At 47.0% G+C, this 17033-nt stretch overlaps 1 protein-coding gene across 1 annotated transcript in view; it reads left to right on the plus strand.

Moving 5' to 3' along the window:
- LOC130189841 (insulin-like growth factor-binding protein 4) overlaps positions 1-16235 on the plus strand; it is a 20303-nt gene extending 4068 nt beyond the window's left edge. Inside the window, exons 2-4 of the mRNA XM_056408802.1 lie at positions 9150-9313; positions 11746-11871; positions 14371-16235. Coding sequence (XP_056264777.1) covers positions 9150-9313; positions 11746-11871; positions 14371-14508 — 428 coding nt within the window. The 3' untranslated portion in view covers positions 14509-16235. The remainder of the gene's footprint in view (positions 1-9149; positions 9314-11745; positions 11872-14370) is intronic.
- Positions 16236-17033: the final 798 nt, after the last annotated feature.

A 17033-nucleotide genomic window follows, 5' to 3' on the forward strand; every position in this document is an offset into this window, starting at 1 on the left:
TGTAAGGCCCGGTCCTCGTAAGGCCCGGTCCTTGTAAGACATGGTCCTTGTCAGGCATGGTCCTTGTAAGGCCCGGTCCTTGTAAGGCCCGGTCCTCGTAAGGCCCGGTCCTTGTAAGACATGGTCCTTGTCAGGCATGGTCCTTGTAAGGCCCGGTCCTTGTAAGGCCCGGTCCTCGTAAGGCCCGGTCCTTGTAAGACATGGTCCTTGTAAGGCTCGGTCCTTGTAAGACATGGTCCTTGTAAGGCATGGTCCTTGTAAGGCATGGTCCTTGTAAGGCCCGGTCCTCGTAAGGCCTGGTCCTTGTAAGGCCCGGTCCTCGTAAGGCCCGGTCCTTGTAAGCCATGGTCCTTGTAAGGCCCGGTCCTTGTAAGACCCGGTCCTCGTAAGGCCTGGTCCTTCTAAGGCCCGGTCCTTGTAAGGCCCGGTATTTGTAAGGCATGGTCCTTGTAAGGCATGGTCCTTGTAAGGCCCGGTCCTTGTAAGGCATGGTCCTTGTAAGGCCCGGTCCTTGTAAGGCCCGGTCCTCATAAGGCATGGTCCTTGTAAGGCTCGGTCCTTGTAAGACATGGTCCTTGTAAGGCATGGTCCTTGTAAGGCCCGGTCCTCATAAGGCCTGGTCCTTGTAAGGCCCGGTCCTCGTAAGGCCCGGTCCTTGTAAGGCATGGTCCTTGTAAGGCCCGGTCCTTGTAAGGCCCGGTCCTTGTAAGACCCGGTCCTCGTAAGGCCTGGTCCTTCTAAGGCCCGGTCCTTGTAAGGCCCGGTCCTTGTAAGACATGGTCCTCGTAAGGCCCGGTCCTTGTAAGACATGGTCCTTGTAAGACCCGGTCCTCGTAAGGCCTGGTCCTTGTAAGGCCCGGTCCTCGTAAGGCCCGGTCCTTGTAAGGCATGGTCCTTGTAAGGCCCGGTCCTTGTAAGGCCCGGTCCTTGTAAGACCCGGTCCTCGTAAGGCCTGGTCCTTCTAAGGCCCGGTCCTTGTAAGGCCCGGTATTTGTAAGGCATGGTCCTTGTAAGACATGGTCCTCGTAAGGCCCGGTCCTTGTAAGACATGGTCCTTGTAAGGACCGGTCCTTGTAAGGCCCGGTCCTTGTAAGGCATGGTCCTTGTAAGGCCCGGTCCTTGTAAGGCCCGGTCCTCGTAAGGCCCGGTCCTTGTAAGACATGGTCCTTGTAAGGCATGGTCCTTGTAAGGCCCGGTCCTTGTAAGGCCCGGTCCTTGTAAGGCATGGTCCTTGTAAGGCCCGGTCCTTGTAAGACCCGGTACTCGTAAGGCCTGGTCCTTGTAAGGCCCGGTCCTCGTAAGGCCCGGTCCTTGTAACGCATGGTCCTCGTAAGGCCCGGTCCTTGTAACGCATGGTCCTCGTAAGGCCCGGTCCTTGTAAGACATGGTCCTTGTAAGACCCGGTCCTCGTAAGGCCTGGTCCTTGTAAGGCCCGGTCCTCGTAAGGCCCGGTCCTTGTAAGGCATGGTCCTTGTAAGGCCCTGTCCTTGTAAGGCCCGGTCCTTGTAAGGCCCAGTCCTTGTAAGGCCCGGTCCTTGTAAGACATGGTCCTTGTAAGGCCCGGTCCTTGTAAGGCCCAGTCCTTGTAAGGCCCAGTCCTTGTAAGGCCCGGTCCTTGTAAGGCATGGTCCTTGTAAGGCCCGGTCCTTGTAAGGCCCGGTCCTCATAAGGCATGGTCCTTGTAAGGCCCGGTCCTCGTAAGGCCTGGTCCTCGTTAGGCATGGTCCTTGTAAGGCCCGGTCCTTGTAAGGCATGGTCCTTGTAAGGCCCAGTCCTTGTAAGGCCCGGTCCTTGTAAGGCATGGTCCTTGTAAGGCCCGGTCCTCGTAAGGCATGGTCCTTGTAAGGCCCGGTCCTCGTAAGGCCCAGGACTCTCATCTTCATTGTAGCATCTGTTCCCCCGCCCCCCCAACAAGCCTCGGAGCGCTTCGCCACCACGTCCAGCCCCTTGGTGAGGATGAGCTCATCGCCACTCATCGCTGCCAGAGCTGAAACGAGAGCCTCCTGCTCTGTGTGTGCGGGGCCAGCGGAGGTCAGGCCGGCACACAGAGGACTGAAACCCTCACAGGGCCCGCCTCCACCGGTCCGTCAGTCAGGATCTTCTTTAGTTCTGCTCTCTAATGCTGCGTCGTCCAATCAGCTGCTCGTAGCGCACCGGGTAGAGTCTCAAGAGTCTCTCCTCGGGGGATGGACGGCATCGATGGAAGACTTTGTGTAGAGTTTATAAGTTTTGTTAGGCCTGGTCCTCATAAGGCCCGGTCCTCGTAAGGCCCGGTCCTCATAAGGCCCGGTCCTCATAAGGCCCGGTCCTTTTAAGGCCCGGTCCTCGTAAGGCCCGGTCCTTGTAACGCATGGTCCTCGTAAGGCCCGGTCCTTGTAAGACATGGTTCTTGTAAGACCCGGTCCTCGTAAGGCCTGGTCCTTGTAAGGCCCGGTCCTCGTAAGGCCCGCTCCTTGTAAGGCCCGGTATTTGTAAGGCATGGTCCTTGTAAGACATGGTCCTTGTCAGGCATGGTCCTTGTAAGGCCCGGTCCTTGTAAGGCCCGGTCCTTGTAAGGCCCTGTCCTCGTAAGGCCCGGTCCTTGTAAGACATGGTCCTTGTAAGACATGGTCCTTGTAAGGCCCGGTCCTTGTAAGGCCCGGTCCTTGTAAGGCATGGTCCTTGTAAGGCCCGGTCCTTGTAAGACATGGTCCTTGTAAGGCATGGTCCTTGTAAGGCCCGGTCCTTGTAAGGCCCGGTCCTTGTAAGGCATGGTCCTTGTAAGGCCCGGTCCTTGTAAGACCCGGTCCTCGTAAGGCCTGGTCCTTGTAAGGCCCGGTCCTCGTAAGGCCCGGTCCTTGTAATGCATGGTCCTCGTAAGGCCCGGTCCTTGTAACGCATGGTCCTCGTAAGGCCCGGTCCTTGTAAGACATGGTCCTTGTAAGACCCGGTCCTCGTAAGGCCTGGTCCTTGTAAGGCCCGGTCCTCGTAAGGCCCGGTTTTTGTAAGGCATGGTCCTTGTAAGGCCCGGTCCTTGTAAGGCCCAGTCCTTGTAATGCATGGTCCTCGTAAGGCCCGGTCCTCATAAGGCCCGGTCCTTTTAAGGCCCGGTCCTCGCAAGGCATGGTCCTTGTAAGGCCCGGTCCTCGTAAGGCCCGGTCCTCGTAAGGCATGGTCCTTGTAAGGCCCGGTCCTTGTAAGGCATGGTCCTTGTAAGGCCCAGTCCTTGTAAGGCCCGGTCCTTGTAAGGCCCGTTCCTTTTAAGGTCCGGTCCTCGTAAGGCCCGGTTCTGGAGAACCGCCGTGTCAGAATGTTCCGTGTGAATCTCGATCAGAGAGGCGTGGAGGAGCCGAGGTGGAGATTTCCTTTGTGGCTCATTCGCCGTCCTGATGCATTATTAAACACGGGGGTGCATCTCCTGAATGTCTGACGCTGCTCCCGGCAACAGGGAGCACGCTCGATAAAAATAGAAGAGGGTTTTGGAGAATTCATGATAATAAAAAAAGGACCCGAGGATAGAGGCAGATCTCTGTAGCCCATTGGAGGAGATTTAGGGTGTCCGGCTCTGCATGGACATCATGCAACATGCACTTATATCACATTTATGCTGCGTTATTGCATCCTGATAATCCCATTCTTTGAAAGCCCCTCTCCATCTCAATACCTGGAATAACATACACTAATATCACATTTATTTATGCTGCATACTTTATTTTAAGGCTGCCTTTCTGCTCATGAAAGAAGTAGCAAAGGGTTAGAGTTAGGGTTAAACTGTGTTTTTCCCTTTAAAAATGCATCAACCCTGAAGCTAATTTGCATAGCAACAACAAGCGTCATTGCATCCCGATAATCCCATTGTTTGAAAGCCCCTCTCCGTCTCAATACTTGGAATCAATGGCCGTGCGTGCGCTGGCCTCCGCGCCTGCATTCCTGAGTATTATTATTATTATTCCCTCGTATTATTCACAACGCCATGCAGATGTGAGATATGAAACCGTCTCCGGGCTCCAGAGGAGCGGCGTGGATGAAGCTGTCGACGGAGCCGGACCGGGTCCAGCGACGCCCGGTTCCCCGTGACGCACGCGGCTCTTTATGAAAGCAGCATGCTAACCCAGATCTCAGTTCGTTCCCTCCCCCACGAGGAGGTCTCCTCTCGGAGCGTTCGGGGAGCTGCATTTTTGAGATGTGGACGTATTCTTCTGAAAGCTTTGCCCCCAAACCTCGCTCAGCAGATGTCCCCTGAATGTTGTGTGTTTGCTTTCTTTGGGGTGTGCAGCACATTTGTTCAGCTGGGGCTCTCGTGTGGATTAACTGTGATGACTCTTCTCGTTTCGGGGTTGAGGGATGCATAAACAACATCAGACTTTGCCATGAGACGTAAGCCAAAGAGGACAGTTAATCCTCGTGAACTGGAGATTTAAGGACATAAAAACAATGCAGAAATAAAGTCAATACCTGGATTAATGGGGATTTTTTAAATTACCAAGTCTATTTATCGTAACTGTTACATTACACATAAAGATTACATGTCATACGTTGGCCCGTAGACACACTGTCGGCTTAATAACTTCCTCTCAAGAGCCTGATGCTGTGCATGTATTAAAACAAGAGCAATAAGTTAATGATGTCACTCAGAATAGATGAGCCAGTTCACTGCAGCTGCACGGTCTCTGCTCCTACACGTGAAGAAGAAGAGCATGAAGAAGAAGAGCATCAACAAGTGATGAAGGCCAAGATTAGTGCTCATTGCAGCCATTTGCTAAAATCAAACAAGTTCATTTTATTTCACATAAATGTTCACGCAGCACCCCATCTTGATGGATGGATGGATAGATAGATGGATAGATGGATGGATGGATAGATGGATGGATGGATGGATGGATGGATAGATGGGTAGATGGATAGATGGATGGATAGATGGGTAGATGGATAGATAGATGGATAGATGGATGGATGGATAGATGGATGGATAGATGGATGGATAGATGGATAGATGGATGGATAGATGGGTAGATGGATGGATGGATGGATAGATGGGTAGATGGATAGATGGATGGATAGATGGATAGATGGATGGATGGATATATGGATAAATGGGTAGATGGATAGATGGATGGATGGATAGATGGATAGATGGGGAGATGGATAGATGGATGGATAGATGGGTAGATGGATAGATGGATGGATAGATGGATAGATGGATAGATGGATGGATGGATAGATGGATAGATGGGTAGATGGATAGATGGATAGATGGATGGATGGATAGATGGATAGATGGGGAGATGGATAGATGGATGGATAGATGGGTAGATGGATAGATGGGTAGATGGATAGATGGATGGATAGATGGATAGATGGATAGATGGATGGATGGATAGATGGATGGATAGATGGATGGATAGATGGATGAATAGATGGATAGATGGATGGATAGATGGATAGATGGGTAGATGGATCTCAATCTAGTAACCACAATAACACGACAGACATTCAAAGTACATTCACTGTAAACCACAATAGAACCCTGGTGGTAGACAATAGAACCCTGGTGGTGGACAATAGAACCCTGGTGGTGGACAATAGAACCCTGGTGGTAGACAATAGAACCCTGGTGGTGGACAATAGAACCCTGGTGGTAGACAATAGAACCCTGGTGGTGGACAATAGAACCCTGGTGGTAGACAATAGAACCCTGGTGGTGGACAATAGAACCCTGGTGGTAAACAATAGAACCCTGGTGGTAGACAATAGAACCCTGGTGGTGGACAATAGAACCCTGGTGGTGGACAATATAACCCTGGTGGTAGACAATAGAACCCTGGTGGTGGACAATAGAACCCCGGTGGTGGACAATAGAACCCTGGTGGTGGACAATAGAACCCTGGTGGTAGACAATAGAACCCTGGTGGTGGACAATAGAACCCTGGTGGTAAACAATAGAACCCTGGTGGTTGAAAATAGAACCCTGGTGGTAGACAATAGAACCCTGGTGGTAAACAATAGAACCCTGGTGGTGGACAATAGAACCCTGGTGGTAGACAATAGAACCCTGGTGGTGGACAATAGAACCCTGGTGGTGGACAATAGAACCCTGGTGGTAGAAAATAGAACCCTGGTGGTGGACAATAGAACCCTGGTGGTAAACAATAGAACCCTGGTGGTAGACAGTAGAACCCTGGTGGTAGACAATAGAACCCTGGTGGTAAACAATAGAACCCTGGTGGTAGGCAATAGAACCCTGGTGGTAGACAATAGAACCCTGGTGGTGGACAACAGAACCCTGGTGGTAGACAATAGAACCCTGGTGGTGGACAATAGAACCCTGGTGGTAGACAATAGAACCCTGGTGGTGGACAATAGAACCCTGGTGGTGGACAACAGAACCCTGGTGGTAGACAATAGAACCCGGGTGGTGGACAATAGAACCCTGGTGGTGGACAATAGAACCCTGGTGGTGGACAACAGAACCCTGGTGGTGGACAATAGAACCCTGGTGGTGGACAACAGAACCCTGGTGGTGGACAATAGAACCCTGGTGGTAGACAATAGAACCCTGGTGGTGGACAATAGAACCCTGGTGGTGGACAACAGAACCCTGGTGGTAGACAATAGAACCCTGGTGGTGGACAATAGAACCCTGGTGGTGGACAATAGAACCCTGGTGGTAGACAGTAGAACCCTGGTGGTAGACAATAGAACCCTGGTGGTGGACAATAGAACCCTGGTGGTAGACAATAGAACCCTGGTGGTGGACAATAGAACCCTGGTGGTAGACAATAGAACCCTGGTGGTAGACAGTAGAACCATGGTGGTAGACAATAGAACCCTGGTGGTAAACAATAGAACCCTGGTGGTAGACAATAGAACCCTGGTGGTAGACAATAGAACCCTGGTGGTGGACAATAGAACCCTGGTGGTAGACAATAGAACCCGGGTGGTGGACAATATAACCCTGGTGGTAGACAGTAGAACCCTGGTGGTGGACAATAGAACCCTGGTGGTAGACAACAGAACCCTGGTGGTGGACAATAGAACCCTGGTGGTAAACAATAGAACCCTGGTGGTGGACAACAGAACCCTGGTGGTAGACAATAGAACCCTGGTGGTGAACAATAGAACCCTGGTGTTAGACAATAGAACCCTGGTGGTGGACAATAGAACCCTGGTGGTGGACAACAGAACCCTGGTGGTGGACAATAGAACCCTGGTGGTGGACAATAGAACCCTGGTGGTGGACAACAGAACCCTGGTGGTAGACAATAGAAGCCTGGTGGTAGACAATAGAACCCTGGTGGTGGACAATAGAACCCTGGTGGTAAAGGAGCTTCTCTTGCAGCAGCCAAAGAGGTGAAGTTTCCTCCTCCGCCCGGTAACAGACCTCAGGTCTCCAGAGGGGCGGGGCCGTTGTTCTGGCGTCTCAGGCTCTTGTTTGGTTAGGAGCAGCCAGAGGAAGTGTAAACCTTCAGAGAGCACTCTGCCAACCGGGCCGAGCAGAACTAAATATTTATCCGAGGAGGACTTTTGTCTCCAAGGTTTAGACGTTCTGCCTCGAAGCCACAAACTGGGATTTAATCCCACTGGTCAGAAGAAGACAAACACAGAGCCAGAAGACTCCATGACGGGCCGGAGGACGCTGCTGGTGTGACCACGAATATTCAACCGAGAACACGAGCGTCCGTCTTTATCTTGGCTCTGCACCTGCAGCGCATCGCGCCGCTTCGGCTCGGGGCTTTGATCTCTGTGAGAAACTTCAAAAGCCGAGCGCGGCCCGATGGAAAGCACACGAGAAGCTGCAGCTTCCTCCAGAGGAAACAGCAGTGGTAGCAAACAGGACATGCCACCCCTGACCCACTTCCAGAGCCCTTCAGGCTCCGAGGGAACCGCTCGCAACAAAGGAAACGGCTCTGAGGGAAGGAACAAAAATGCTGACGAGCAAAAAAAAGATTAAAGACGACCGAGAGACGGTTCGACGAAGACGAGACGACTGTGGACGAAGGTCAGAGAGACGTGTCCCCTTCCAACTGCCGTCGCCACACAGGTCTCAGGATGGATACCCTGGGTCCACACAGCAGGAGCTCAGAGGTCGGGTCGTGTGCATGTTTCCTTCACGCTTTGCAGACGTGAGTGAAGGATGCACGTTGCACAAGAGGAGGAGGAGGAGGAGGAGGAGCGGTTTACCGGCTGCCTGGCGGCGACCTCGTGACCCGGAGCTCCGGCCCAAACAGTTCAAAAGTGCTTTGAATCTGTAAAACGCCGTCACTGCCGGGTTCTACGAGCCGCAGGGGAACCGCTGTTTCCCATCCAGCCGAGGCCACGCGCGACGGAGCAAAGGCCCGCGAGCGTCCTCCATGTGGCTCGTTGTGGAGGAGGAAGAGGGAGGAGGAAGAGGAGGGCGTGTTTCCTGAGGAAGCAGCTGCCGCCTGCCGGGCCGCGGCTTCTCCCTCCAGCTTCACGGCTTTAGAAAGACACGGAGCCCAGGTTCAGGTGACCCCCAGAGCTCCGGGCCCTCAGGCCTCCTCTTAGCCCACATCTCACCATCAGATCATTCAGACAATGGAGGTTCCCAGAAAATGATGCTGATAGAATTAAAACGTGATAATAAATGTGTTTGACAAAGTGTTTATGTTCATGTTTATGTTTATGTTCATGTTTATGCAAGATGACGCCTCGTTGTCTGAGGAACTAAAAGTCTGACTCCTCGTCCTTTAAAACATTTCTTTAAAATTATTTTATTATAAGAAAAAAGACAATACATCGACTTAACACCGAGGGAACGACGAAACAATGGACAAAACATCATAAAGTCAGAGTATTGAGAAAAATTAAAAATTAAACAAAATAATTACAAAATAAAATAAAACAATAATAAATAAATAAATAAAAATGAAAAGAAATAAAAAGAAATAAGAATGCATGTGTACATGTGTGTGTGTGTGAGAACTTTTTTTAAATTCATTTTATTATTTATTTAAAGAAACAAAATATATTGATGAAGGCAGAGGTATGAGCATGTCTGGGAATTGACTTCAGATAATTGAAGTTCCCCAGACAATGATGCTCCTAGAATTAAAACGTGATAATAAATGTGTTTGACAAAGTGTTTATGTTTATGCGAGATGACGCCTCGCCGTCTGAGGGACTAAACCTCTTTCCCCTCATCCGTCTAGCGATGGAGCGGCAGGACGAGCTCGTCCCCGACCACCCCAACAACAGCAACATCCGCTGCAGCCCGCAGGACAAGCGCTGCATCCAGAAGACGCTGGCGAGGCATCCGTCCAAATCCACCAATCAGAGGAGCAACACGGCCAGGGAGGAGACCAAGGCGGCGCTGGTGAGAGAACCCGACCTCCCCCCCCCCCCCCATCCCGCAGGTGTTTGGCGTTACGGCTCCTCCTCTGGCCCCGGAGCCACGAGCGGAACCGGCAGGTTGTAAATGTACAAATTAGTTATTTACAGGCCGTAACATTTAATTGCCGACTCGGCGAAATGAAATCCAGGTGCACGTTGATGGGGGGAGGGGGGGGGGCGGAGTCGTAAACACGTGATAATCGGCACCAGGCGCCGCGTAATGTCCCCCAGGAACGTGACGTGAGGATTATTAATACCACTTCATGTTTTAGGCTTTAAGACTTTCTGAGAAAGCTGTTGGCTCCAGATTCAAAGGAATCTTCCAGATTGACGACATGGAGTCATGAGTCATGAGGCTCTGAGCTGCACACACACAGGGAGGAACAATGGAGGAACAATGGGGGAACAATGGGGGAACAATGGGGGAACAATAGAGGAACAATGGAGGAACAATGGGGGAACAATGGAGGAACAATGGGGGAACAATAGAGGAACAATGGAGGAACAATGGGGGAACAATGGGGGAACAATAGAGGAACAATGGAGGAACAATGGGGGGACAATGGGGGAACAATAGAGGAACAATAGAGGAACAATGGGGGAACAATAGAGGAACAATGGGGGAACAATGGGGGAACAATAGAGGAACAATGGAGGAACAATGGGGGAACAATAGGGGAACAATAGAGGAACAATGGGGGACAATGGGGGAACAATGGAGGAACAATGGAGGAACAATAGAGGAACAATAGAGGAACACTGGGGGAACAATGGGGGAACAATAGAGGAACAATGGAGGAACAATGGGGGGACAATGGGGGAACAATAGAGGAACAATAGAGGAACAATGGGGGAACAATAGAGGAACAATGGGGGAACAATAGGGGAACAATAGAGGAACAATGGGGGACAATGGGGGAACAATGGAGGAACAATGGAGGAACAATAGAGGAACACTGGGGGAACAATGGGGGAACAATAGAGGAACAATGGAGGAACAATGGGGGGACAATGGGGGAACAATAGAGGAACAATAGAGGAACAATGGGGGAACAATAGAGGAACACTTGGGGAACAATAGAGGAACAATAGAGGAACAATGGGGGAACAATAGAGGAACAATGGGGGAACAATGGAGGAACAATGGGGGAACAATAGGGGAACAATAGAGGAACAATGGGGGACAATGGGGGAACAATGGAGGAACAATGGAGGAACAATAGAGGAACAATAGAGGAACACTGGGGGAACAATGGGGGAACAATAGAGGAACAATGGAGGAACAATGGGGGGACAATGGGGGAACAATAGAGGAACAATAGAGGAACAATGGGGGAACAATAGAGGAACACTTGGGGAACAATAGAGGAACAATAGAGGAACAATGGGGGAACAATAGAGGAACAATGGGGGAACAATGGGGAACAATAGAGGAACAATAGAGGAACAATGGGGGAACAATGGGGGAACAATAGAGGAACAATGGGGGAACAATAGAGGAACAATAGAGGAACAATAGAGGAACAATGGAGGAACAATGGGGGAACAATGGGGGAACAATGGAGGAACAATAGGGGAACAATAGAGGAACAATGGGGGAACAATAGAGGAACAATAGGGGGAAAATGGGGGAACAATAGGGGGGAAATGGGGGAACAATGGGGGAACAATGTGGGAACAATGGAGGAACATGCAAACCTGTGTGATGAGGAGTTGATCCACACACGGAACAATAAAGGTTCTCAAATGGTTCTTTAAAAGGATTTGTGGTTCAACGAAGAACCATCACCTACTGAGGAACCATTCTGGAGAAGGTGCCTTAAAGAACCATGTTTTGAAGGTTCTTTGAAGAACTCTTTAAGGAGATGGTTCTTAACAGAACCCTGATTTGAAAGGTTCTTCGTGGAACCATAAATGGTGCCTTAAAGAACCTTTTTTTCTGAAGGTTCTTTGTGGAACCAGAAAATGTGCCTTCATGAACCATATTTTGAAGGTTCTTTGAGGAACCAGAAATGGTGCCTTAAAGAACCATGTTTTAAGGTTCTGTGAGACACCTTAATAGGTTCTTTGAAGAACTCTTTAAGGAAATGGTTCTTTAGAGAACCCTGGTTTCAAAGGTTCTTCATGGAACCAGAAATAGTTCTTCTATGGCATCACTCTGAAGAACCATATGTGGTTCCACTTGGCCCCTCCACTGTTCTCTTCACTAAAGCACCAACACATCTTATCGTGGTTGAGTTTTAACATTCGACCCAAACCTCTTCATCTCATTCTGAAGAGTCGACATAATAAAAGTTGGTTCTCTTGTGTAAACGTTCTCCGTCAGCAGAACCTCAGGCCTGTCCTCTGTCTTGTTGGTTCTCTTGTGTAAACATTCTCCGTCAGCAGAACCTCAGCTCTGTTCTCCGTCTCCAGGCTCCGTGTCGGGCCGAGCTGCAGCGAGCTCTGGACCGCCTGGCGTCCAACAGCCGGACGCACGACGACCTCTTCACCATCCCCATCCCCAACTGTGACAAGAGCGGGGACTTCCACTCCAAGCAGGTACACACACACACAGAGACACACACAGAGACACACAGAGACACACACACAGACACAGAGACACACACACAGAGACACACACACACAGACACACACACACAGACACACACACACAGACACACACACAGAGACACATGCACACACACACAGAGACACACACAGACACAGAGACACATGCACACACACACACACTCACTCACCCATACACACTTGTCCGGAGCTCCATGGAGTCACTACAACACCCTGTGGGTCATGTGACCTGTTGGTCTCCATTATTAATCCAATTCAAATAATAAAGCCGTTTCAATCAGTTCCTTCCAGCGATGTGGTTGTGTGTGTGTCTCTATGTGTGTGTGTGTGTGTGTGTGTGTGTGTGTGTACACACACACCGCCGGCCTCGGAGCGACGCCCTCTTCTCATTTATTAGCTAAAGATCAACTCTCGTGTGCCGCGCTTTTATTTTCCTAATCTCACATGAAAAGTGATTTTTTTTCCCGTTGTTGTGCAAAGTGTCACGACCATCACCGTGTTGCTGTGAGGATGAAGAGAGAGAGAGAATCACAGCTCAGATAAGAGAGAGAGAGAATCAGAGCTCAGATAAGAGAGAGAGAATCAGAGCTCAGAGAATCAGAGCTCAGATAAGAGAGAGAGAGAATCAGAGCTCAGATAAGAGAGAGAGAGAGAGAGAGAATCAACAGCTCAGATAAGAGAGAGAGAGAATCAGAGCTCAGATAAGAGAGAGAGAGAATCAGAGCTCAGATAAGAGAGAGAGAGAGAGAGAATCAACAGCTCAGATAAGAGAGAGAGAGAATCAGAGCTCAGATAAGAGAGAGAGAGAATCAGAGCTCAGATAAGAGAGAGAGAGAATCAGAGCTCAGATAAGAGAGAGAGAGAGAGAGAATCAGAGCTCAGATAAGAGAGAGAGAGAGAGAGAGAATCAGAGCTCAGATAAGAGAGAGAGAAAATCACAGCTCAGATAAGAGAGAGAGAATCAGAGCTCAGATAAGAGAGAGAGAGAGAATCAGAGCTCAGATAAGAGAGAGAGAATCAGAGCTCAGATAAGAGAGAGAGAGAGAATCAGAGCTCAGATAAGAGAGAGAGAGAAAATCACAGCTCAGATAAGAGAGAGAGAGAGAAAATCACAGCTCAGATAAGAGAGAGAGAATCAGAGCTCAGATAAGAGAGAGAGAGAATCAGAGCCCAGATCATAGCTGTGGGGGGGGGGGGGGGGGGGTGAAGAGCCTCGGGTCGCTCTGGTTGTGAAACGTCTCAGAGGAACATCTGAACATCTGTTTACTGTTCCCCTCGCGCTGTGATGACGCCGCTCGGCGAGGGGGGGGGGGAGGGGGGGTCGTTAACTCGTCTTCGGGGGTTTATGGACACAAAGAATCAATAAATCAATAAATCAATAAACTCTTAAAGGCAGAAGGAATCTGACGTTCTCGAGTACAATCATTTAATTACTTAACATCTGGTGTAGTTTCCATTAAGGCATGTTTCTGTGCATATATATATATACATATATATATATGTATATATATATGTGTGTGTATATATATATATATATATATATATATATATATATATATATGTACATATATATATATACATATACATATGTACATATATATATATATACATAAATATACATATATATATAAACACCCACATATATATATATACATAAATATATATATATATATGTATACAGGACTGTCTCAGAAAATTAGAATATTGTGATAAAGTTCTTTATTTTCTGTAATGCAATTAAAAAAACAAAAATGTCATGCATTCTGGATTCATTACAAATCAACTGAAATATTGCAAGCCTTTTATTCTTTTAATATTGCTGATTATGGCTTACAGCTTAAGAAAACTCTAAAATCCTATCTCATAAAATTTTAATATTTCCTCAGACCAAGTAAAAAAAAAGATTTATAACACCTGAGTGTTTGTCAAGGCTCAGGAAACCCTTGCAGGTGTTTCGAGTTAATTAGACAATTCAAGTGATTTGTTTAATACCCTACTAGTATACTTTTTCATGATATTCTAATATTTAGAGATAGGATATTTGAGTTTTCTTAAGCTGTAAGCCATAATCAGCAATATTAAAAGAATAAAAGGCTTGCAATATTTCAGTTGATTTGTAATGAATCCAGAATGCATGACATTTTTGTTTTTTTAATTGCATTACAGAAAATAAAGAACTTCATCACAATATTCTAATTTTCTGAGACAGTCCTGTATATATACATATGTATATATATCATATCATGTGCATATATATATATATATATATATATATACATATATATATATATATACACACATGATAAGTGTCTGGGTTTATTATTATGGGCAACTTTTCACTCACAGTATTTGTTAATACAAATATATTTCTTGCAGCAACTTTAATATTTGAACCTGTAGTTGAAGAAGCCGTTATATATAAAGTATATAAAGTATACAAAGTATCTAAAGTGTGTTTCATCTCCTCAGTGCCACCCGGCGCGTGACGGGCTGCGGGGGAAGTGCTGGTGCGTGGACCAGAAGACGGGCCTGAGGCTGCCGGGGCCCCTGGAGCTGAGGGGGGAGCTGGACTGCCACCCGCCGATGGCCCCCACCCTGAGGGCCTGAAGGCCGAGGCTGCAGTACGGCTGACGTCCACCGGGCGGTGTTCCGTAGAACTACGCGAGGAAATGACTCTTAAAAGCTTCGGCCGAGGCCGACGGTACTGGAGGGAAACCATTGATTTGACTTCTTTTGCTATTTTTTGTGTTTTTCCCGTGTGTGTGAGAAGTCTGTGAGTCTTTTGAGCACTTTGTTGTGTATTGTTTCTACGATGAGAAGTTTAAGACCGCTAAGTCTTAAAACACATGTGCTTTGAAGTTACAGGAGGCAGAAAAAGAAAAAAAGGACTGTTGTTAGAGAGCAACATGTGTTCTGGAGGCGGACAAGATGTTGTTTGTTTTTTGGGAAAAAATGCATCACCCCACCAGATAATCAGAGCGAGCTCACATCGGACCGGTCGACTTTCGTTTAATCTCCACGCGGCACGAGAGCGGTCGTACTGACAGCATCACGACAACCCAGGAAGCGCCGCCTCGCACAAGCTGCGTGACGGCTTAGCGTACGTAAACCACCTGGGGACCGAGTAACCGACCGAGAGCAGCGAGGGACGACGACAAGAGAAGCGATCAAAGGGAGGAAGAAACAAAGGGGTGATCCGCCCCCTGCTGTGCGTGACTCTTCACGACATCCAGACCAACGTGAGGAGTGGGAGCAGGTCGCCTTCATCTCCTGGAGGGGCGCTCTTCTTCCTCTCTCGACGCTCTCACGCCGAGAGTATCCTCCTCCTCCTCCTCCAGCTGGAGATACAACGACAAACAAACTGCTCGGCAGAACGTTAGTGGTGCTAAATATATAGATATAGATATATAGATATCGACTGTGCCAAAATCAAAATACAAAATAAACCTTTTGGGGGCTTTTTTTTTTTGGATTGTAAAAAGAAAAACTAGTGGAGCAGCCGTTACTTCTCATGCTTCATCAATACTGTTACGTCTATAGTTCTCCAGAGTCATGTTTTTTAATTGTGATCTTGAATAGCACCAGATGTTTACTTTCTTTAACACTCACTTGTGAAATTGGAATAAAAAGAATTTAAAGAGAATAACGATGAAATTGAAATATAGCTTCACATCCTACATGTTTATTACACAAAACTCATAGAGATGACCGAAGGTGACACAACTACCGGAAACGTCTTCTCCCTGAAGCCACCGGAGGACCACTTCCTGCATGTCACTCCGAACATCCAAAGTTATTCACCAAGAGAAGGAGGGAGGGGCCGAATCGATGCTCCAGCTTCAAATGACATGAAAACCAAATATCGTTTAAAAAAAAACTGTTCCAAAGATTACAAGCGGAGCATTTGAGCCAAACTGCATGCATCCTCCTCATCCTCCTCATCCTCCTCATCCTCCTCACGTCTCTGAGCAGATGGTTTTAAGGCCTTCTGAACTTCATAAACTGTGTATTTGCGTACGCTGTAGTACGTTGCTTGACCTCTAACCTTTGCTGTACTGAACTGTAATTGCATTTCTCTGGAATAGACTGTTCCTGTTTCGCCTTTGATATTATCTCTTAACATGTAGGAGCCGTGATGTTAGCATGCGTAGCGACGGGGCCGCGGTGGGAGACGCCCGCGGTCGGGTGTATTTAGTCCAGAGCCGGACGGCTGTAATAAAAACACTGTGTGTGATGGAGAGGTTCAACCAATCAGATGATCAGCTACATGGCAAATGTTTACCTGATGACATCGTACACATTGTAATACATCAAATAAAACACCTTAGAAACTACTATGTTGTTGCTGTTGTTGTTATTATTAGCAGGAGTGAGATCAGTTGGAGGATTTGAGCTCATCTCAGAGACACTGAGACCAACATGTTGGCCAACAAGTCACAGAGATATGAACTACAATATAAAGATGAACTATATGTATTTACTAACATATGACTTCATAATGTAATGTATATCACAGCTCAGCAGTTTTTTATAGGGTTTTATATATATATATATATTCATAAATACCTAGAATTAAAATACTTTAAAAAGCCTTTAAAACCATTATAATATACAGTATCCCTATATATTTAAAACCATTATAATATATATATATATATATAAAACTAAAACACTTTAAAAAGCCTTTACAACAATTATAATATATCCATATATATTAAAAAACATTATAATATATATATGTATATATAAGCCTTTAAAACCATTATAATATATCCCTATATATTTAAAACCATTATAATATAAATATATATATATATATATGGATATAAAAACCTTAAAAAACATTTTAATATATCTCTATATATTTAAAACCATTATAATATATATATGTATATATAAAGCCTTTAAAACCATTCTAAGAGTTTTAGGTTTTTCTGAATATATATATATATATATTAAAAATAATAATAATAATAATTTAAAAAATATATATATAGGGTTCTAGATATTATAATGGATTTAAAGGCTTTTTAAAGTATTTGAGTCATATTTATTTAATGCAACATATTTAGATGTGTTTGACAGTCTTGACTTTCTGACAGTAAAATGTCCTCATCAAGCAGCAACGCTGT

This window comes from Pseudoliparis swirei, chromosome 24 (genome assembly GCF_029220125.1).
Source record: "Pseudoliparis swirei isolate HS2019 ecotype Mariana Trench chromosome 24, NWPU_hadal_v1, whole genome shotgun sequence".
In the NCBI taxonomy this organism is placed as follows: Eukaryota; Metazoa; Chordata; class Actinopteri; order Perciformes; family Liparidae; genus Pseudoliparis; species Pseudoliparis swirei.